This window comes from Cydia fagiglandana, chromosome 11 (assembly GCF_963556715.1).
Source record: "Cydia fagiglandana chromosome 11, ilCydFagi1.1, whole genome shotgun sequence".
Taxonomy (NCBI): domain Eukaryota; kingdom Metazoa; phylum Arthropoda; class Insecta; order Lepidoptera; family Tortricidae; genus Cydia; species Cydia fagiglandana.
The window spans coordinates 17,062,357-17,085,759 of NC_085942.1; the positions used below are offsets into that span (position 1 = coordinate 17,062,357).

At 36.8% G+C, this 23,403-nt stretch overlaps 2 protein-coding genes across 2 annotated transcripts; one reads left to right on the plus strand and one right to left on the minus strand.

Moving 5' to 3' along the window:
- Positions 1-992: 992 nt before the first annotated feature.
- On the minus strand, positions 993-19,387 carry LOC134669072 (lipid droplet-regulating VLDL assembly factor AUP1-like). The gene is made up of 9 exons (XM_063526592.1): positions 19,196-19,387; positions 18,890-19,056; positions 16,239-16,351; positions 15,310-15,383; positions 10,829-10,962; positions 10,437-10,609; positions 4,767-4,926; positions 3,834-3,991; positions 993-3,524 (listed from the first exon to the last, which is right to left on the minus strand). The coding sequence occupies exons 1-9, from the start codon at positions 19,231-19,233 to the stop codon at positions 3,399-3,401; spliced, it is 1,143 nt and encodes a 380-aa protein (XP_063382662.1). The 5' UTR covers positions 19,234-19,387; the 3' UTR covers positions 993-3,398.
- Positions 19,388-19,586: 199 nt separating this feature from the next.
- LOC134669073 (mucolipin-3-like) lies at positions 19,587-23,012 on the plus strand. The gene has a single exon (XM_063526593.1). The coding sequence runs from the start codon at positions 19,816-19,818 to the stop codon at positions 21,619-21,621; it is 1,806 nt and encodes a 601-aa protein (XP_063382663.1). The 5' UTR covers positions 19,587-19,815; the 3' UTR covers positions 21,622-23,012.
- The last annotated feature ends 391 nt before the right edge of the window (positions 23,013-23,403 follow it).

Sequence of the window (23,403 nt, forward strand, 5' to 3'; positions counted from 1 at the left end):
AGCATGGTGTAAACAACGTTTAAGTAGTTGCAGAGTTATATATTGATAGCCCAGACTGTGCAAATGTTATTTAAAACGTCTAAACTTATATGAAATTACAACGAATAACCCTTGCACAATAGGGTATTATACTGTATTTAACCTTTTGGACGCCAATGACGGATATATCGGCACCGCAGGTCCAACGCCAAAGACATTAATCCGTCACAGACCACAGAGCAACATAGACAGTCACAGCACACAGACATAGTGCATATGCATAAAGTTCAATTTCAGTTTTGACACTTCAGTGACGTGGCATCAGAGTGACAGCTTTTGTGTTTGACACAGCGTCAAAAAGGTTAAAATAAATTAAGTCACACCATGCATGAAATAAAACACCAGATAACTATTGGAAAAAACAGATAGGAGTTTTAAACACAAGTTCTATTTAATAAATCGAATAGAAATATAAAAAGTAGGTGAGTTGACCGTGACATTACGTAATGTTTCATATAAATTCCATATTAGCAAATCGTTTTGACAGTTCTAAAAAAGTAACTGATTTGACTGGTAGGGAAATACCCTATTTGTGCTGTCACAATCGTTGCAGAGTTATCTTGGTCTAACTCTATGGAATGAGAGTCCTGTGACATGAGAATCTACCAGCGCGAGCCACCCGCGCGGTCTGCGCGACTGAACCTTAGGGCCACCCCACATCTGGCGTCTTTCGAGCGTCGGCGTCTACAATTCTATGGCCGCTGCTCGACGCAACGTCGACGCAACTGCGCAGCGACTTCATTTTCCATAACGCTGAGTGGCGCTGACCAGACGCCGACGCTCGAGGGACGCTAGATGTGGGGTGGGCCCTTAATGTAACTGTGAGCTAGGACAAATGCTTGCGCAAGTCGCCGCATTTTACTTACTCCAGCCATGCGCCGTGTGCAAACACACAGCTAAAAATGTTTCGTCTGACAGTGGAAATAATTCGGGATATCGATTGAGACAAACAGTAGGAAACATCCTATTTATTTATATAACTCATGTAAATCAAGGTACAGTACAATCACGTAGATAATAAGTCCCCATTTTGACGTAAACATTATGCACCTTATTTCAAGGACGTATGGTCGCTATTTGCATACGTAAAATGTAGACCTATTATCGTTCGTCATCTAGTTTAATTTCAATTTAATCTCTTGAATAGAGAGTAATTAAGATATTTCTAATATAAATTTGAACAATATTTAATGCTTTTTATTCAAAGACGGAAAGTAATATATTTCCCTACATTCAACCCCAGTAACATGAAAACTTTGAATAAGGATGTTACTGATGAACCGAATAGTTCGGCCGAATTTTCGTTTCGGTAAATTTTGAACCGAACATTCGGCCGAATATTCGTATGCAATAAACTGCATATTTAATACATGTTAATGGTCTTGACTGTAGGAATATAATAGCTATACATATATACTTTCATTTCAAGTCTCATGCGAGGCAAAACGAAGAGATATTTCAAAGAAATGAAGAATACAATAAAATATAAGGAACCAAATAACATTAGTCATAAACTATAGTTCGTTTTTTTAGCATTAGAAATTAGGTAAACAATCTTGATGTGTCTTTTAATTAAAAACACATTTTAAAAATAAGATACGATATGTAACAATTATGAACCTAATACGATCATTTATATTCTTCTGCTTTCATAAGTAATAGTTTTTTATTTTTAAAAAGCGTTTTTCAATTAAAAGATGTGTCAAGATCGCTTAGCTTCTTGCAAGTTCTTTCTAATGCTAAAAAAACGAACTATAACGTAAAATGTACTTTACTGAGGAATAGAAATTGACAGCAGAAAATGATCACTATTATACTGGAGGCGAAAGAAGCAATAAAACATGTAAAAAATAATAAAATTAAAGTTGTTATTTAACCTTCTAACCACCATGAAATAAAAAAAATATTCCAAATAACATTTTTTGTTTTCGCAGTCAAATGGACCACCAAAAGGGTTGAAACAAAAGGTCATTTTATTTAACTCTGATCCCCACAAATTCATAATCGCATTTACGTATTAACCCTATGAACGCTATGCCATACTACTCGGGAATTCAAACCTTACATATATTGGTGTTGTACAGTCAGCCAAGATAGTGGTTTACCACTTTTCGACTCTATCATCTGATTGATAGAGTCGAAAAGTGGTAGACCACTTTCTTGGCTGACCGTACCGACAAGAATAAACGCCAAAAATTATCACAATATAAATATAATAACTATGCAAAGAAAAGTTTAAATTGTGATCAGTCAACAACTACGCTGTTCCTTATTAAAAATGAGAACAAAAATATATGAATCATTTACGATATCAAATTAAGTAATATAGGGTAATTCGCCAGTAACTGGCCACCCTAAACTAAAAATGAATTCTTTTCACCTATAAACACAATTTATATCAGTATAAGGTATAAAAACTGGCCACTTTATACTAAAATTAATTCTATTTATAGGTGAATAGAATTCATTTTTAGTTCAGGGTGGCCAGTTACTGGCGAATTACCCTAGTTATTTGTTTACACTATTATCTCAGTCACGTATATGTGACAGCGGTTGAAATATTAATAAGGGTCATTCAATCCGCATTTTTATAGATAACTTCCCAAGCATGTTCTAGTAGCCTTACCACGAGCTTGACAATGATAATACTGAGATGTCCGCTAGCGTGTGCGTAACTTACTTTCTACGCATCTCGTTCGTGCTTGCATTTTAGTGCGAGCGAGATTTATAGAAAGCAAGTTACACAAACGTTAGCGAATACGTCAGTTTCAAATGTTGTAGCCGATTCTTCTAAAAGATTACCAGAGTGAAATACATCAAAAAGTCAATCGACCTAGGAGCGTCCTACTGTACCGCTTGTGCCGAATGTTGAAGCCGATTTTTGATCCGACAAGTCATCTTTTTGCCACAGAATAAATAATAGTACTAGGTACAGAAGGTTCACTTAAACAAAACCCGTCTATTAAGGGACCCACTGATTAACAGTTCGCCGGACGATATCAACCTGTCAGTTGTTGGGATCTGTCAAATTTTGCGTTTAACTGACAGGCTGATATCGTCCAGAGAACTGGTAATCAGTGGGCCCCTTTACGACAGATATGACCGAAATGAGGCGCAAGCGCGAGCAGGCGTCCGTTCTGTAGCGGTGCGCGGCAACTACTACTGCTAGACACCAAAACAGGTGTGGGCCGCATGTACTTGTAGCGACACAACGAAATCGCGGAGTGACCCACGCCTGGTTTTGCTTAAATAATTTACATTCAGTTTCCTAGCATTCTCGAATAATTGGGTTTCATACATTGACAGAAAGCTCTCGAACTAAAATTATATAAGAAAATATATCAAAACAATGTATATCGTTAGCCTGTCATAGTGATATTGAGCCCATGTTTCTCTATATACCTCTGGCGTGCGTCGGCGATCATCTGCGCTTTCCGCTCTTGGAAGCTGAGTTGGCGCTCCTTCGCGCTCTTTGGGAAGGGGGCCTGAAAGGGAAAATGAAAGTCTAGTCTAGACTACTTTCGTACACAATAAATTTTATAAATACGTAATGCCATGAAGCTTGCTGAGTGGCCTAAGTAAGGTACGAGTTGAAAAGCTTGATTATATCACTATTACATACAATATTTTTCTTCGAGTCGATTAAAATAAAACATAAAACTTATCGAAACAAATAATGTATGGAAATATAGTCACGTGATTTTTAGTAGCATCTGTCAGTTCCAATTCATTTTCACTTTTTGATTGGATTTTGTCATCTTGGCTATGGCTCCAGAACTGTCATCTACCCTTACCTGAGCAGGCGGAGTGACGTATCGCGGGGCCGAGGGGCCGGGCTGGGGGTTGGCGGGGCCGGCGGGGGCCTGTGGAGCCTGCTGAATCGGCTCTGGCGTGTAGGGGGTCACACCTTCGAGGAAGTTCGTAACTGTCACGTCGACGCTGCGGGTGATGGCTGGAGAAATAGAAACTTGTATAATAGGTGCTCGATTTGTTTAACTATTGGGACGATTATATAAATAACTGCATACCTACCCGTCGCTAGAGAGGTTTTGGAATTATACTGAGCAACTTTTACTATAAGCCCAACTTCGAAATTGCGAAAAAATATTTGGCTGTTTCATATACATATTTTGGTCGGTCCATTTTCTAAGCGAGGGTAATTATTTTTTTCGCGATTTCCACGTTGACCCTATAGAAAATCGCTCAGTATAATTTCAAGACCTCCCTGGCAACGGGAACGCAGTTCTTTTTTAACCACCAGGTATATTCATAGTTTTATCGGTCAAAACTAATGCTCCCGCATTGTCCACCGTGTGCGGCACTGTGCAGCACGGGCATATTTTAGTACAAAAACCTTTGTGTCGCACAGTTCTATTCCAGTACGAGTATTCATAATGTTTGACCTAAGATTCGCGAGGTCTACAGGTTACATAGCTGTTTAGGATATAAATAAATAAATATAATAGCACATTTTTTAAACAAATTGACTAATCCCCACGGTAAGCTCAAGAAAGCTTGTGTTGTGAGTACTCAGACAACGATATATATATAATATATACATAGAAAACAACCATGACTCAGAAACAAATATCTGTATCATCAATATCATCATACATATAAATGCCTTCACCAGGATTCGAACCCGGGACCATCGGCTTCATAGGCAGGGTCACTACCCACTAGGCCAGACCGGTCGTCAAAACCGAATAATATAATGTGTTAGTCACCGAGGTCCCTCATGATGTCGGCGAGCGGCACTCGCGGCAGCACCTCCTTGACCTGCTGCGCGCGCCGCGCCAGCTCGCGCGCCGGCCCGCCCGCGGCGCGCGCCGGCGCCACAGGCGGCGCGAGGCATAGTGCAGAGTACTCCACGTCTGTTGCTTCTATCTGTAAGTTCCGTAACTTGTTAAATACACCAATCATTTGTATTTTCCGATCCAGAAAATTAAAAATTCATAAAGTCGATGCAAGTAATCCTATATAAAAAGAAATCAGACTATGTACTTATTCTTGACTCTCGAAAGCGGAAGAACTATTTTTTTAATTTCAGATAGACTGACTTTTATTGTCGGCCCGAGCGGAGAAAATCAAAAACTAACAATAATCGTCTTCCATAACAAATGAATGACGTCTTTGACTTGTGCATATCGTCTCCGTTGAAGAACCAATTAGAATTAATAAACAGACCAGGGCTCGGAAACCGTTCTCAACGCTCAAACCGGTTTCGTTCATTTGCCCGGGAACGAAATGGATTTCGTTTCCGTTTGCGGTTACCGGTTAAAGAACTGTTCTTTTGAAATAACGGTTTACACCAATTACGTTCTCGTTTCGTTCTTGAGGAACGAAATAAACCGGTTAAATTGAAAACGTCGCAGCAAGATAAAATGAGTATTATTATTTGTAACCGGCAGAATATCAGTGCTTTCCTCGAAAAAGCGAAGCGTATCGCTGCGTAGGAATCATTTTGCGTCCTGCAGTACGCTGTGTGCGCAGAAATATGTTTTTTTTTGTTTATTGTTTTTTTATTACTTTTCTACTTATTAATTAATTAGTGTATGTTTGTTACATGTTTTTTCCTGTTTGTTAATAAATAGTTTCCGATATTTTATTTTATAATTTTAATTTAATATTTTTTTTATAGCAGCTTTAGAATGACCATAGAAGAAGGTATCATTAATTATTTTTATTATTTATTAAAATTAACCAATTATTTATTTATACAAGAAAACGAATCAGTTTTGTATTTGCCACCATCAATTAGCCCATCTGCTTGAAAATTAAAAAAAGCCGGCCAAGTGCGAGTCAGACTCGTGTTGCAAGGGTTCCGTTCGTACATTAGAAATGTAACATTACACAATTTTAACAATGTATTTTTATGTGAAACGTGAGTGAAAAACTCGTAGGGTCGGATCAAAAACGAAGTAATTAAGTCCGACTCATGCTTGATTGCACATTTCTAAAATGTTGATCCTAAAATTATAAAAAAAATATATTTGGATTCTCACAATGAGCTCTTTTATTTGATACATATCGACGCCCGAAAGCAAACACGTAGTAACCCACAGAAGGTCAAAAATTTTTTATTGCATTTTTGGAATCTCCAATTTTTTCTGCGTCGATAGGTCGAATCCACGTGCCAATACGATGAAAAATGGGGAAAATAGGAACACAAAAAGTTCTCGTTTTTCTTGAAATGTACTCAGCAAACACGCAGTAAATAGCAAAAACACTCAATAATGTAAATCATTGTATTTACAGCATTTTTAATTCCATATAATTTATACTTTTGTCATTTACAACCTCCGTTGGTTTGACGCAAGTGTAGGTTACTACGTGTTTGCCGCTCATGAATGTGAATGTCTTGCAGTTACGCTATTTGGTGGGAAATAATGTTTAGTCGAGTAGTGGTTTAACACAAATTCACACACTATTAAAATATGAGAGATATGTCTTTTACTACGTTTAGAAGGATCAAGTAAAACTAACCACGTAATAATTACTTCACTGTTGTAGGGCGTAAGGTTTAAACTTCTGCGCCTTATTTCGTTTGGCTTATTATTAACCGGGCAACTAAAATATTAAAAAGAAACTTTCATTGGGCATATAATAATATAATTTGGCTGTGCATTAATATTTTAGCGCCAAATAAAATTTATTAGCCTCAAATATAAGCATCATATTATTTAAAAAACCGGGCAAGTGCGAGTCGGACTCGCGCACGAAGGGTTCCGTACCATAATGAAAAAAAAACAAAAAAAAAGCAAAAAAAAAACGGTCACCCATGTAAGTACTGACCACTCCCGACGTTGCTTAACTTTGGTCAAAAATCACGTTTGTTGTATGGGAGCCCCATTTAAATCTTTATTTTATTCTGTTTTTAGTATTTGTTGTTATAGCGGCAACAGAAATACATCATCTGTGAAAATTTCAACTGTCTAGCTATCACGGTTCGTGAGATACAACCTGGTGACAGACGGACGGACGGACGGACGGACAGCGAAGTCTTAGTAATAGGGTCCCGTTTTACCCTTTGGGTACGGAACCCTAAAAACTGGAAGCAAAATCAAGCCACCCAAAAATTTATAGGAAACTTAAAGTGTTAGGTTGGCGCCTAAAATAATAAATTGGCAACTAATATTGTAAAGCGATCATAAAATTTAGTTGACATCTAGTTGTTCACACCTAAGTAATCAACTATAGTCATAACTGAGCATGTCGTTTCAGCTAAGTAGTATTTTAACACAAAAGCAGTTAAATTTTATGGATATTGGTCACTTTTTACACAAAACACCTCAAATTAATTTACCAATACGTAATAGTCAGTATACTTATAGTCGAAATTTCTAATCATGAAACGGCTAATGGCCATTATACCATTAAATCTTTAAATGTTTAGTTACTAATTTCAATAGTTACCACTGTGTTCTGCTAGAGTCAACAGATAGGTGCGACGACGAGCTAAGCGAGGAGGAGCGTGTTAGGTTGACCGTGTAGTGACCAAACAAAATATTTTAAAAGAACTTTATTTTTGAATTACTAGATAGCCGTTTTCTTTTTAAAATGTGCTTCATAAATGGTCTCCAATATAATAATTCAGTTGCCAAATAAATACTTGGTACCTGCCTAAAAATAATCAAAAGCTGTAACGGCATTAAAATACAACTCATATTGATATATTTTTAGGCTCCGTTTTTGTTGCCAAACTATTAATTTTAGTACCCATTTCAATTTTTTTAAACTACCCAATTTCGATTAATTAGTTGACCGGTTAAATACGTGCCATTTCGTTTTAACGCGGCTATCGCGGCCATTACTTGAACGTTTGCGCCGTCGCTCAGTGTGGTTCGGGGGGTGAAAGTGAGTCGACGTGTTTGTAATCAAGTAAAAGATTACGGGGATTTTGGATAAAGTGATTATTTTTATTTAAGAAAGGAAGTTTTTTTTTCAATTGTAAGCATGTAAAATTACAATATTTATGGTGTGTGTATCGATTTTATGCTTTTATGGGACTTAAATAAAATTTGGTCTTATGGTATCTGATGAAAGTTTGTTTTGTCTAAAGTGGACTTTTATTTTATAAGAGGATGTAGAAACCACTTTTTTTAATCAAAAGTCGTTGTTCTACTTTGGTTAGATTTTGATCTTCCATCACGTTATGTCTTTTCCAAAGTGGACTTCTTATTTTTTAGTTGGTTCTACAATAACATTATATAGTAGTATACCCTATAATGGACGTGGAACCAGTAATGGGACAAAAAAACATAATTCCTCTAAAACAAGTATCTAAAAGTAGTTTATAAACACTGGCTGTATGTTATCATACATAAGAGTCCTAGAGCTGTCTCTAATTTGTTAAATATGTGGAAACTAATTGCATTATCTTTGATACAACACGCCTAAAACATGAAAGACGGATAGGACTTTCATCTTTTAACACGCTAAGCGGTAGACCATTTACATGTATAAGGGAAATATCATAAATACTCCAAATTTCCTCTTAAATGTCCCATGACTGGTGCTGTTACTATAACTATTATAAGATTTAATTATGTTCTTGAAAATTAAACAAAAGTTATGTGTTTTGTTTGGTCTTAAGAATGCTTATATTGATTTTAATAGTTCAAATCATCATAATAGATGTGAGATGTGTTATGTTCGTTTATGAATCTCGAAAACATCTTCACATTTTATAAGTATACATTTGAAATGTCATGCAATTAACTTAAAATGCAATTAAAGTCATTTTTAAGGGTGTGGTAAAATTTTTGGCAATACATTTAATGCATTCTAAATTGCTTACAACAAGAAAAAAAATACTGTTACAGCATTTTGTTCACCCAAAATTTCTAAACCACAACGTTTACGACTTTATTACGGATATCTTTTGTCATATTCAGGAGGATTACTGCGTTTTTTCTGTCCATACAAATTTTAAGGAAATGCTATCCCATACTGTACTGGTACTGGCATTTACTACGAGTTTGCGCACTGTGTAAAAAAGATCAAAACGTAGTAACCCACAAAATATGGTCTTGTAACAACTTGCGGCTAAATTAATTAAATTAATTTTTCAAAAAAATTTTGAATGTTGCATCCAATTTTGAGTTAGCTATGATAATAAACAACGTAGTTATGATTTTTTTTTCAAAACTCGAATAGTTTTTCGTCTCTGGTGAACAATTTGGTTTTTGTGGGTTACTACGTGTTTGCTTTCGGGCGTCGATGTCAACACGATTTAGTTTGAACTATTTTATTTTTAAATTTTCTCATTGACCCCCTAAAAGTGGCCCCATGTTTAAAATTCGTTTGTTTACGGTACATGTCCGTCTTTGGGTCACAAAATGATCTTCCATTTTTCTTGGATCTTCTTCAATGGAACATCTGGAATTTATAATATAAATCTATCCTAATTGGTCATATAAAAGGATTAAAAAAATTCAAAATAAATATCTATAGACAATAAATAATTTGCACGCCAGCGTGTCAACATTGTTTGCTTAATGACGTCCACCAACATTTAATATTCTTTTTTATTTGCATACAAAATGCAAGGAGGAGAGGAGGAGAAGCTGCTAATACAATTCGGAGCGTTATATCCTTTCAGACTAGGATTATCAAAAAAAATGTGTACCCACTTATTTTACTTACAGTTGTCAGAATCGAAATTATCCGTCTCTTCTTCATTGAAAAATGGTTGACTGTCCGGAACATATTTACAACTTTGTGAAACCATTTTAAATGTAACAAAACACCACCAACACCAACAGTCTAAACTCACACGCCCAAAAAGTATAAAAAATAAACAATTCAGTCAGCAAGCAGCACCGTCAAGTCAACATCGAGATCGAGTACTTAGAGCGGGTAGCCGGGTAATGTATTAATATTGTAGACGGCTGAGATTAACCGGTATTATATCGTTCCTCGAGAACGAAAACATTTCGCTCTCTCAACTAACCGGTTAGAAGAGAGAACTAAATTTTAAAGTTCGCGTTCCATCAATTAACCGGTTTATTAATGAACGAAATAATATAACGGTTTATGAACGATATTAACCGGTATATCAATACCGGTTCCGAGCCCTGAAACAGACCCTAAGCACCCTAACGAACCGTAGCAACTAACAGGAAGAGAAAATAATTAATTATGTTATCTAAAATTATTACCACGTATTTGATATCATATACCTCCAAGTGTTCAACGATGCCAGCCACCTCGATGACGTCACCAGTGACGTTGAGAGTAGCGTCAACAGCAACAGCAAACAGTCAGCAGCAAAGCGGACGAGTTGTTCAAAATTCAATTGACACGCTCTTATTCTCTTAACTATAAAGTCGCGTCAATCACCTCGCCCGCTTAGCAACTTCTGCTGCTGACTGTACACGGTGTGTGACACTAACCTGCAAGTGTTCAGCGATGACGCCGGCCACCTCTGTGACGTCACTCGTAGCTGGCAGTAGTGTCAGCTTGTACACGGTGACGGGCGCCAGCAGGAACCATAGTGCGTCACGCCACGGAAAACCGGCGCCGTGACCCGTGTGTACTGTCACGGCGGTGAACGCTCGTTCCACCTCTAAAAAACGTTAAAAAAGTAAATATAATAAATTAATCAGATAGACTTTGCAAGCAATTTAAATATTCTGTGTGGCACTTCCACAAAATACGTCTACATTCCGACGGTGTCAACATTTGTATAAGAGATTGAAACTTCACGCCTACCTTTTTCAGGCTAACCTAAAACGCACCAAGTTATGGCAAATGTATTAAGAATTGGTTGCGTAGATAGACTTACCAATGGCGACGGGCTGTACTCGCTGGGCGACGGGGAAGGGCCAGTCAGCGAAGCGGAGTAGACCGCGGCCGTTCGCCGGCCCGCCCTCCGGCTGTAGAAGCAACGGCGCACTCGTGCAGTCGCCAAAGTGTTCTCTGCGTTAACACGATATTTCACTCAAAAAAATTCTATATTTCATTCAGCAATACATTTTTTTTAAGCAGCAACAGCAATACGCAGTATTTCTAGAAGGTGCAAACAAGTAAAGTAGGTAACAGCGCGGACTACTTTCGCAAACTATGTGATATGAACAAGTTATTTACATATACTAGTCCGCGCGATTCCAGTTAGTTGCTCGCGCACGCTCAAGTCACTGGAATGGTGTATATTATTATAAAAATGAAAATCAATTTAGAAACTTATGAACGTTAAAAACTACCACAGTTCTAACAGCCTCGAGAAGATAGGCGCAAGATACTCGGAAGTGCTCATTGACTAACACAAAAGCAAATCAGTTTGGCATAAATCTATCATTATCTCTACCAACCCCGGTTAACAATGTTGCAATTATACAAAAGCTTTTTCCATATCCTTTACATGTTGAATTACCAAACAGACATTGATACAAGTTATAGTGGAACTATGATTTAATGCTAGTTAATTAGCTGGGGTTCTAAGGTCCACCACCTTGCATTTTGGAGACAAAGCAAACCGCTTGGAACAGGTGTTCCTGGGGATGATCTGAGCCGATTAAGCCCGGTTGCCAAGAGGTTCCACCCAGCAGGTGGGCAGGGGAGGGGGGGCAAAAGTGGCTCCGGCGCGCCTCACTCTAAGCTATATATCTGCATACATCTAGCAAGTATATCAAGTTTGGTGTCTTTTTCGTGTAATTCGAGGATGAAAAATTCATTTCTGTGACTAAATTTTCACTCTTCCATACAAAAAAATCGAGAAATTAAAAATTCCAAAAAAATCTTTTCACTTTTTATTTCGAAAATCCTCTACAAAATTAAAACTATGAGGATTTGCTCTAGAAAAAAAATACCTGTGAATAGCCCAGTTATCCTACTATATAGAATAGTAAACTTGTTAAACATTTTTTTATCATAACTCTGATAAAAAAAATGTTTTGTGTCGCGCGGCGTACCTGCATTGTAAGAGCGGTATGCAGCGTTTAGGATTTTTAAGTATGTTTCGATGGTTTCTGATAAGTTGTTATTCTTCTGGTTGTAGAAAATTACTTCTGGACGTGATATATATACAAATATAAATTAAATGTATAAATATAGATGTTGGGAAAACTTTCGCCAATAGAGTTATTATAAATGTGATAAAATTAACAAAGCAGATATTTGATTAAAATGCGGGTTAAAATACGAGTAAGATATATATTGTTCGCAATTGCCACTATATGCCCATGGGTCCGTGCATTTTAGTTTTTTCTTAACGCAGTTGCACCTCCCTGCGCATTTTGTTTTGCAGCGGCAACGAATAAGCTCTAAACAAGCAGCAGCCGCCGCAGGTATGTATGCTTGTACATATGGGCTCCCAATAACCATTTTGTTTGGACCAGCTCCAGTGAGCAGGACATGGAAGCTGTTGCTGAGGGGCTATAATCTGTCCCCAAACATAGCCTCCTTGGTAAACTGCACGGAGAATATGTTTACGTAGGTAGCGCATCTTCCATTGGAGGCAGATTCTCTAACTGAAGATTATTTTTTGTAAAAAGTACTTTTCGGCACTCTTTTACACTTGTACTTGTACCTGATCCGAACACTGTAACACAATGCATAGTATCAAAATAATGTCTAAGGACCAATTCACATCTCGTAATTCAAATCTGTTCAGATTTAATATTGTAAGACTCTTACTTGTCATACAAGACAATAACATTTTTTTCCAAAATTGGCTGCTCAATGTTGTTTTGTTTACCGTATTTAAATCCCTCCGGAACATTACAAGGACCACTAAAACCAGGATTGTCAGATCCCTCATATTTCCCACTTTTCTGTATGCTGTATGTCTCACATGGACACTAAGGGCATCCGAAAAACAGAAAGTGAATGCACTAGAGATGTGGTGCTGGAGACGAATGCTGGGCATATCATGGACTGAGCATCAATTATTGAGGAGCTTGGCATTAAAGAGCGGTTGCTTTCTACGGGCAAAACTCGGTACTCAACTTCTTTCGACACGTGTCTCGTCGAGACGGAACCTCGACAGAACGTCTAGTTGTGCAAGAAAGAGTAGGAAGTGACAGGGCTAGGGGAAGATCTCTAATGAGATGTACTGACCAAACCAAATCAGTGTGTCGGTCACAGTAAGCGAATGCTTACGGAAAGCAGCTCTACGGGAGGAATGGCGACGTGTCGTTAAATGAGTCGCTCAAAAGTTTTCATAATGGCCACGACCACTCTATCAAGAGTGTAACGAAGAAGAAGGCCCTCCGTTACAGCAGGATATGCGCTTTAAGCTTGAAATACGTTTTTTTCCCTTTCCACACACAAAAGAAACTGTGTTGTAACCTGAAAAGGCGTGGAAGAATGGCAAGACTACTATCCTTTCTGGTCCTGTAAAATAAATCATATATCTATGAGTTACAAATAAAATCATATATTTAAAGAATGTTTGCAGCACGTGACCATTAGCCCAGTTGACCTGTCTCTTATTGCGGTGACATATTTATTTATTTTATTTACAATTAATGGAAGAACTACAAACGTTAGCTTAAGAAAATGCAATAGCATGGCACGAGAGGAACAGGTGATTCTTTCCTGTGCCAATCCTCCATTAATTGTAAATAAAATAAATATGTCACCGCAGTATACGAGACAGCTCACCAGGGCAATTGGTCAAGTGCTGCAAACTTTCTTTAAATATATGATTTTATTTGTAACGCATAGATATATAATTTATTTTACAGGACCAGAAAGGTCAGAAGTCTTGTCATTCTTCCACACCTTTTCAGGTTGCGACACTGTTTCTTTTCTGTATGGACAGGGAAAAAAGCGTATTTCAAGCTTGGAGCGCATATCCTGCCGTAACGGAGGGGTTTAAATACGGCAAACAAGGCAATATTGAGCAGGCATTGCCAATATTGATAAAAATTGTTATTGTCTTGTATGGCAAGTAAGAGTCTTACAATAGTAAGTATGGACAGATTTGAATTACGAGGTGTGAATTGGCCCCTAGACGTTATTTTAACAAAATGCATAGTATTTTGTTACTGATTTTACGAGTACATCAGGTACAAGTACGAGTGCAAAAGAGTGCCGAAAAGTACTTTTTACAAAAAAAAATCTTCAGTTAGAGAATCTGCATCCAATGGAAGATGCCCTACCCACGTAAACATATTTCTCCGTGCAGTTTACCAAGGAGGCTATGTTTGGGGACAGATTATAGCCCCTCAGCAACAGCTTCCATGTCCTGCTGACTGGAGCTGGTCCAAACAAAATGGTTATTGGGAGCCCATATGTACAAGCCTACCTGCGGCGGCTGCTGCTTGTTTAGAGCTTATTCGTTGCCGCTGCAAAACAGAATGGGCAGGGAGGTGCAACTGCGTTAAGAAAAAACTAAAATGCACGGACCCATGGGCATGTAGTGGCAATTGCGAACAATATATATCTTACTCGTATTTTAACCCGCATTTTAATCAAACATCTGCTTTGTTAATTTTATCACATTTATAATAACTCTATTGGCGAAAGTTTTCCCAACATCTATATTTATACGTTTAATTTATATTTGTATATATATCACGTCCAGAAGTAATTTTCTACAACCAGAAGAATAACAACTTATCAGAAACCATCGAAACATACTTAAAAATCCTAAACGCTGCATACCGCTCTTACAATGCAGGTACGCCGCGCGACACAAAACTTTTTTTTTATCAGAGTTATGATAAAAAAATGTTTAACAAGTTTACTATTCTATATAGTAGGATAACTGGGCTATTCACAGGTATTTTTTTTCTAGAGCAAATCCTCATAGTTTTAATTTTGTAGAAGATTTTCGAAAAAAGAAGTGAAAAGATTTTTTTGGAATTTTTAATTTCTCGATTTTTTTGTATGGAAGAGTGAAAATTTAGTCACAGAAATGAATTCTTCATCCTCGAATTACACGAAAAAGACACCAAACTTGATATAGTTGCTAGATGTATGCAGATATATAGCTTAGAGTGAGGCGCGCCGGAGCCACATTTGCCCCCCCTCCCCTGCCCACCTGCTGGGTGGAACCTCTTGGCAACCGGGCTTAATCGGCTCAGATCACCCCCAGAAACACCTGTTCCAAGCGGTTTGCTTTGTCTCCAAAATGCAAGGTCCCCTTAGAAAACAGGACCTTAGAACTTCTGCTAAATACGAAGTTATGGTACGTATTTTTGCTAATGCTTATTTTCAATGAACTGCAATACTGATAACGGGGTTTGGTCTTTACATAATACTGGATCCACCTCATAATCTTTAAAAAATTGTGAGTAAAGGCGTGTATTAGGTACTCACTTTCTAACAAACTGGGCTGCGTTCCTGATGCCTAGTGTTGACGCAAAAAATGGCGGCACCTTCCACTTCCGTAGCTGAAACATCCATATTCCATTATTTTTATACATTTAAATAAGTACTTACAATTAATTTACCTTATGATTATTCAAATGTTGTGTTTAGATTGGTTAATTTCCGCGTTGCATTAATTGTGACGTCAACGAATACGCATTTCATTAGGTATGTGTTGTTGCAAGACAAAGCCACATATTACAACAATTATAATTTACCATTTAAAAACTCTTGCGAGGTCGTCAAACATTCATCTCCAAAATCATTTTTCCGTGATCTTTTTTAGATCTGTAATCTAAGGTAGGTTTACAAACTAGGTTTAGGACAAACCTCTTAACAATATTTGACTTCGTCAAACTGCGCTCAGTACGGTCATAAAATAAATAATAGTACTATACTTCGTTTTATTTAGCATTAGAAATTAGGTAAACAATCTTGATGTGTCTTTTAATTGAAAAACACATTTTATAAATAAGTTACGGCAAATATGTAACATTTATGAATCTAATACGATCATTTGTCTGCTTTCAAGTGCTTTCATAAATAATAGTTATTGATTTTTAAAAAGCGTTTTTCAATTAAAAGACATTTCAAGATCGCTTACCTTCTTTCAAGTTCTTTCTAATACTAAAAAAACGAACTATAGGTACAGAAGGTTCACTGTCTAACAAAACGCGTTTCATATACGCAAGCGCGAGCAGGCGGCCGTTCCGTAAATACAGATAAATTGGTGTGGGCCGCATGTACTTGTAGCAACGCGACGAAATCCAAGAGTGAGCCACGCCTGGTACAGTTGAGTTGCAGAGACGTGCGGACATTTTTGAGCTCTAGTCAGATTTCTATAGGCATTCCAGTTCGTTGTTAATAACTATACTCACACTGATGGTTCCCAGCGCGTGCGCAGCGGCCAGCGAGTCCAGGCAGGACGCGTAGTTGGCCACTAGCATGCTGCAGCGAGGGTCACGCTGGCCCTTCACCTTCACATACACTCCTGCAAACAACCACTTTGTTAAACGTGTACACTTTGGTTAAGCAAGTCACCTACATCCAGCAGCAACTTTAACCATTGCGACCGCCATATTATCTATGTCACAGAATAAATAATAGTCCTAGGTACAGAAGATTCAGTCTCTAACAAAACGCGTCTGTTACGCTTAGGATAGATATGACCGCTGCCTATGGCTAGCCACCAAAATTGGTGTGGGACGGATGTACTTGTAGCTACTTGTATCGAATCGCGGAGCGAGCCACGCCTGTCTATGTGTTATTGCCTAGTATTTATAATAGAAGCCTTAGTTGTAGACGTCCGGTGTTTTTGGAAACGGGACCGTGTTACGCAACGACTTCCAGTTTTGTATGTACAGTTATGGATGCTACTGGCTACCAACAGCTGTAGCCACCCAACCGTAGTTGTACCCAAGAAAACATAATGGCTCCTTTATACGATGGGCCAACGCCGGCCACTCCAAGGTCTCCAAGGGACGCATTAATGCGTTAGAGGGAGGAAGTGATATTGCTATCTCATTCTACCGCATGGCTACGTCCCTTGGAGTGGCCGGCGTTGGCCCATCGTGTAGAGGAGCCTTAACATCGTCGCTGAACCCAGACAATTGTCCGGCGAAAACACCAGGTGTCTATGACCGGCCTTATTGAGGTTTTTTGGACTAGGTCAATTTGTGTAATTAATAATGACCTATAATATTAATTTATATCCCTTGGTGTATGAAAAATACAATATTATATTCCATATTCTAGTTAAGTTTCTATTTGTATATTTAGCCATTTACATATTAATTTATTCAACTTTTATAGATGTCGTGTTTTGAAATAGAGAATTGTTTACTTACTTATACATATTTTTGTAGAGCCTTAGGGGAATCCCCTTACATCAAACATGAAAAAATTACGTCAATGTATAGGAGTCTGTGTAAAATATGTGTGTCAATAGTCAATGTATATTAAAAAATACTCAGTTTTATTAATGGTTTTACTGTTCAATCACACACTTTAAGTCAAACATACGAGTACAATAACAGTTACTGAGATATTGAATAACAAGTAATATGCTTAAATTGTGACATTCACAAAATTATCTCAAAGTAACCTGTCTCAAAAGATGTGACAAGAAAAACAAGTTGAAAACAATGATTTTAAGACAGGGTCAATGTTTCGCGGCAATTCATTCAATGCAAATGAGTTGGCTCAAATGTACAGGATATGTTACAACATGTTAAAAATAGCCGTACTATGGCTGTCATCAGTTTTCATTACTATAAATTGTAATAATATACATTTTACATACAAAAAGTTTGAATAATATATTTAGGTACAAAGAGTAGTACCAGACATATATGGTACATAAATTCTCATGCGAACTTTCAGGTTATTTAAGTACTTATATTATTTTAAAATGAAACCCTAACTTAGATTGTATGGGAGCTTCTTCTTGGTGGCGGGTGACCTCTAAACTTCCCATATACCAGTGCAGTCTTCACTTAAATGCAGTTCTCTCTACTGACATTTCCAAATCATAAGTTTTACAGTGTATATGTCTGTTTGTACAATAAAATAATTGCCATTCATTATAATTGGTTACAAAGTGTATTCTATTTTCAACCAATAAAACAAGAGATGCAGTATTATATATGCTCAAATATTAACAAGTTCCCAGCACAATATTAATAAATATATACTTGTATATATTTAAACAAATTACAGAGTGTATATAGTATATTCTGATAATAATTCTATTAATAGTAATATTATTACACTATACATCTTGCTCATAGATAAGGTTAAGAAAGCAGGTTATATAAATGTATTCGTTATCATGCTACAATATTGATAAAAATTGTTAAGACCAAAATTCAATAAAAACAACAAAGGCAACATAATATGAACAGCCTCCTAGCCTATTTGGTAGTGACCCTGTAAGCATTCAAAGCATGGAGTCCAGGTTTGAATCCCGGTGAGGGCATTTATTTGTGTTTTTATCACAAAAATTTATTGCTGAGTTATGGATGTTAACTATAAGCATGTATATAGTACACAAGCTTTGCATAGTTTGGGCCTAGATTGCTCTATGATTGTCCTCAATTATTTATTGTTATTCATTAATTACTATTTGCAGTAGACCTTAATTTATGTTTTGATTAAGTAACAAAAAACTAATTTTAATCATTATTATTTATTTACAAATATGTTTCATACCGTCCCACACTCGTAATGATATTCTGATTAAAGTAATTATCCAGTGATTAGATTAAAATGATAACATGTCCAAAAAACCTGAAATTGAAATCTATTTTACTGAACAAAACAAACATGATCTGTACTGCACATAGACTATAGGATATCACAACACCTGTGTTTCTCCATAATCACTATCACTCCGATATTTTAACAAACAGGACATCCTCATTTAAACCCGAGGTAATACGAAACATATGCGACTCACAAAATGCGAGGACAATATGTGTAGTGTTTACAGTAACTTGTTTATGCAATAACAAGGGTTTGTGTTACTCACCGAATGTCCAGCAGGCGAGCGTCGACAGCATCTGCCTGACCGTCGATTTGTTCGGCAATATTATCGAAGCCACCCATAAGATTAAAGCCAAAATTGTCCGTACCACAAACAGGCATAGTCCAAATGGCAAAAAAAGGAGAAATTGCGTAACGTTCTCCCCAGAAAACCTGAAAATAAACACTCTTATCACTCTGTCGTTTAATTGGGCACTGTAAATATAGAACGTAAGATCAATAGCCAATTTTATTGCAAACTTTCCCTCAATATCATTCGATACGTAAGTAGAACGAACGTAATGGGCAGTACCTTTCGTCGTTCCTAAGCCTCTCCGCAGTTAAAGCCATGGTTTTAAAACTGAGATCATAAACTGTAGATTACTAAAGCTTACACTACTTTATTAAATGATTAAAAGTGAATAATTTCGAATTTCTCGTCAAATAAATCGTGTACGTGATGTATTGTACAATATGGACCATAAGGTATAAAATGTGTTTTCTTAATAATTTGACGTTTCTAGTGTAGTACCAAAAACAAAGGTGTTACCGGTTTATTGTATGACGTTGGCGGACGTGGTGCTGTTAGCATTTTAGTATAGTATTTATCTGTTGAATGGAAAATGGAAATGGGTGACGGTCAACCATTGGGTGACAGACTGACAGTTTGACAGAATGTGATTTACCTTGCTTTATTTCGATTGTGCGTGATTGAACATTGCAGTGTTGAAGTGTCTAAAGAAATCGGAAAATGTAGTGATTTATTGAACAGCAGAGAACAAATCAATTTAATAATACATATAATTCTTCATTATCTTGTCAACGTGAGGGCCGTATAGATCTATTTATGGATCGAGCTTAACGTCCAAACAAAGACATTAAAGTTTAATCTGATATTTGTTTACTTGCGTAATTATAATAGAAGCTATAGCAATGGAAGGTATAAGCTCATCGCCAGAAGAGCACACAGCTTCTGAAGGGGAGGAAGCCAGAAAAATGACCAGAGAAACACCATCACCAGGAAATCACATTGACCAAGGTTTTCCTCAAGCGACCTCTTCCGTGAACATTTCACAGTTAGAAGAAAAAATGCGTCGCAAGCTTCAGTTTTTCTTTATGAACCCGATCGAGAAGTGGCACGCGAAGCGGAAGTTTCCATACAAGTTCATCATACAACTCATCAAGATAGTGCTGGTGACGTTTCAACTGTGTTTGTTTGCTCACAACAGATACAATCACGTCAACTATACTGAAGATAACAGGGTGAGCTTCTCACATTTATTTCTTCTTGGCTGGGACTCTACGCGCGAGATCAACGCGTACCCGCCGGGCGCAGGCCCACTGGCTGTCTACAAATTGGACGAATTCTATAATGCACTAGATTATGCTTACGCTGGATACTATAATCTTTCCAATGCCATTGGACCATACTCTTACAATGATGAAAATAATAATCCACCCCCTCCAGTGTTCTGCCAATTCAACTACAAAAGAGGTATTATAAACGGCTTCAATGAAAGTTACGAATTTAATGCAGAAATAGTAACCTCATGTGTTAATTTCACTAAAACTGAAGGGCTCTTCAGTTCTCAAAAGTTCATCAAAGAATCCAACTTGGAAGTTGATTTTGCATCCTTAGTAAGAGCTGAACTGATGTTTTCTATTAAAACTATAAACTTCAGAGCTGCAGGCCCCATAACTCCACCGGACTGCTTCCGATTTGATGTGGCTGTAGTTTTTGACAATGAAGACCATGACGGGCAAATGTCTTTAAGCTTGGAAGCTGAACCATATAAACTAGTTTGTAAAGGAGACAAAGAATATGTGACGGACAACAAAATAGATCAGATATTACGAAGCATCCTCAACATCCTAGTTATTTTGATTTGCTCTATGTCACTCATGCTGTGCAGTCGTGCTATTTACCGAGCTCAACTTTTAAAAGAGCTAACAGTCCAATTCTTCCGGCAGGCCTACAATAAGGAACTAAGTCTGGACGGAAGACTTGAATTCCTAAATGTTTGGTACATCATGATCATTGTCAATGATATCCTAATTATCATGGGTTCTGCCATCAAGGAGCAAATAGAGCGCAACCAGTTCACCAATGACCAATGGAATGTCTGCTCCTTATTTTTAGGCACCGGAAACCTGTTGGTTTGGTTCGGAGTACTAAGATACTTAGGCTTTTTCAAGACCTACAATGTTGTCATCCTAACATTAAAGAAAGCTGCTCCTAAGATATTCAGATTCTCAATATGTGCACTCCTCCTTTATGCAGGTTTTACTTTCTGTGGATGGTTAATACTAGGTCCGTATCACATGAAGTTCCGATCACTTGCCACCACCTCTGAATGTCTTTTCTCTTTGATAAACGGAGATGATATGTTTGCTACTTTCTCAGTCATGTCCAAGAAATCCCACTTACTTTGGTGGTTCAGCCGCATATACCTGTACTCGTTTATCAGTTTGTACATATATGTTGTTCTGAGTTTGTTTATATCAGTTATTATGGATGCATATGATACTATTAAACAGTACTATAAGGACGGTTTCCCTAAGAGTGACTTGCATACATTCATGGGTGCTCCAAGTTGCGACGACGTGTCATCTGGGCTGTACCGCACGCAGAGTTCGACTTCCCTCAATGCTACTATGAATTCATTGTTTTGTTGTAACTTCTACCGAAGTGCATACTCTAAGATAGAAGGGGGCGGATCCACTTTAAACCTGTTGTAGATATTTATTAAACTTGTTTTTAACGAATGTACATAGTTATATTATCAGAGAAATGTATTTATAAAGAGTGTCAATATTATAACAAAAACAACCTCTAAAGGAACCCATAAAAAACACATGAAATATGTGACCATAGGTTAACTACAAGTTAGAATCTGCTGTTTCAGAGACACGAATTAGCGTTTAACATTGACACTGTTTATAATTGTCTAGCCTCTGATTATCTATAAGTATTTGTATGATATTAGATTATCTGTATATGTCGCAATCATATTAGAAATTAGGGCAGTTATGAGGTAGCTTCGAGGCTGATGTGTTGAAATCCCAAAGTTAAGGTTTAGGGCTTTTGGTACAGTCAATAGCAGATTTATCTGAACATTCAAATCAGTTCAAAATATACCTACATAACATTCATCTGTATAGACATAGGTATTCTCTGCTGACTGTACTTAACTTTAGTTACCAAAGGAAGATTATTTCTTGCCTATCTTAGTCAAATTAAAATCTTGCATAGATGAAATAAATATATGAACGAAAATATAGATTTTAAGAATGACACTATGTAGTTCAAATACCTACTGGTATCATATTTTTAACATTATTATTGTTGTGTTAGATGAGACACAACAAACAAATGTATTTATTTTATAATATATTGAATAATGTACATAGTTTAGTTCCATCATAAAATATCATGAATTATGGTAGAAACTAAACTTTTAGAGTTGTTGTATTTCCTCACGTCATTTTATCAATATTAGGATCTACCTATCTTCCATATTTGCATTGTGCATGTTTTTTTAATCAAAATAATATTTTTACTTACATCTATTTCATGTTAAAGAAATCGAGAATGTTTTTGCATGATAGATCAGACCACCTTGTTACATAAACAAATCATATTACCTATGTACTATGTATGTATTTTGTTTAATGTCGCCAAGAATAGTTCTAAAAGTTGTTAGTGCGACTTGGAGAAAGTACATGGATTTTTTATTGTATGTTATGTTAGTATGTGTTTTGGAAATGGTACAAGCAATTTTAGTTTTATTTTTGTTAAAATAAAAATGTAAGATAGCTTTTCTACCCATATGTACCTTAACTTTCAAGATATTTCCTCAAATTATTATATTTTCGAAATAGGGAAAGAACGATGGTTACATAATACACTATAATTCATAATTATAAAATTGAAATATAAGTAATATAACTCTCTAATTCTTCAAACTAGAGCATGTTATTACTAATATAAACATACCTAACAGAACAATGGGAAAGTCATAAATGTATTATTCCTATCCTATCTAGAAATATACCTATTTTTGTACCTACCGATCTGTGTTTGACTCCGGTTACAACCGATAATAAATCGCAAAGTTCGACTCCATAAATCATTTTAAATTTAGACCTTACCGTTTTTACAATATGGTTGAATTTATGTTGCAGATTTCTGACAAACAGTAACGCACACCGGGGCCGTAATCAGAGCTGAAATGTGCTAGTGCTACATCAGCATCACCTAGCCATTATCAGTTACTTCAAATTAACTCTTAATGCTTTGAGAAAAGGCGCATTTTGCAACATGTTAATTGAACGAGGTACGAGTTTACAAAAATTATCATCCGATGCAAGTAGAGTTGAACGACTCATTGCATTTGAAATCCGAACCTTTACCCCAGATAGGTTTAGGGTTTAGCATGATTGCAAAAGTGATTGTCGTTACAGTGTGGGTAATCTATAGCCACCCAATATGCAAGTAATATTAATTACAGTCTACAGTAA

Bases quoted from the DNA above. Each gene is read 5' to 3' on its own strand.
- LOC134669072 (XM_063526592.1), bottom strand. From the start codon at position 19,233: ATGGCTTTAACTGCGGAGAGGCTTAGGAACGACGAAAG. The intron at 4,927-10,436 runs GTTAGTGTCACA...CGGAACTTACAG, and splicing joins TCATCGCTGAACACTTGCAG to ATAGAAGCAACAGACGTGGA. The intron at 3,992-4,766 runs GTGACTAACACA...CTATTTCTCCAG, and splicing joins CGACATCATGAGGGACCTCG to CCATCACCCGCAGCGTCGAC.
- LOC134669073 (XM_063526593.1), top strand. From the start codon at position 19,816: ATGGAAGGTATAAGCTCATCGCCAGAAGAGCACACAGCTTCTGAAGGG.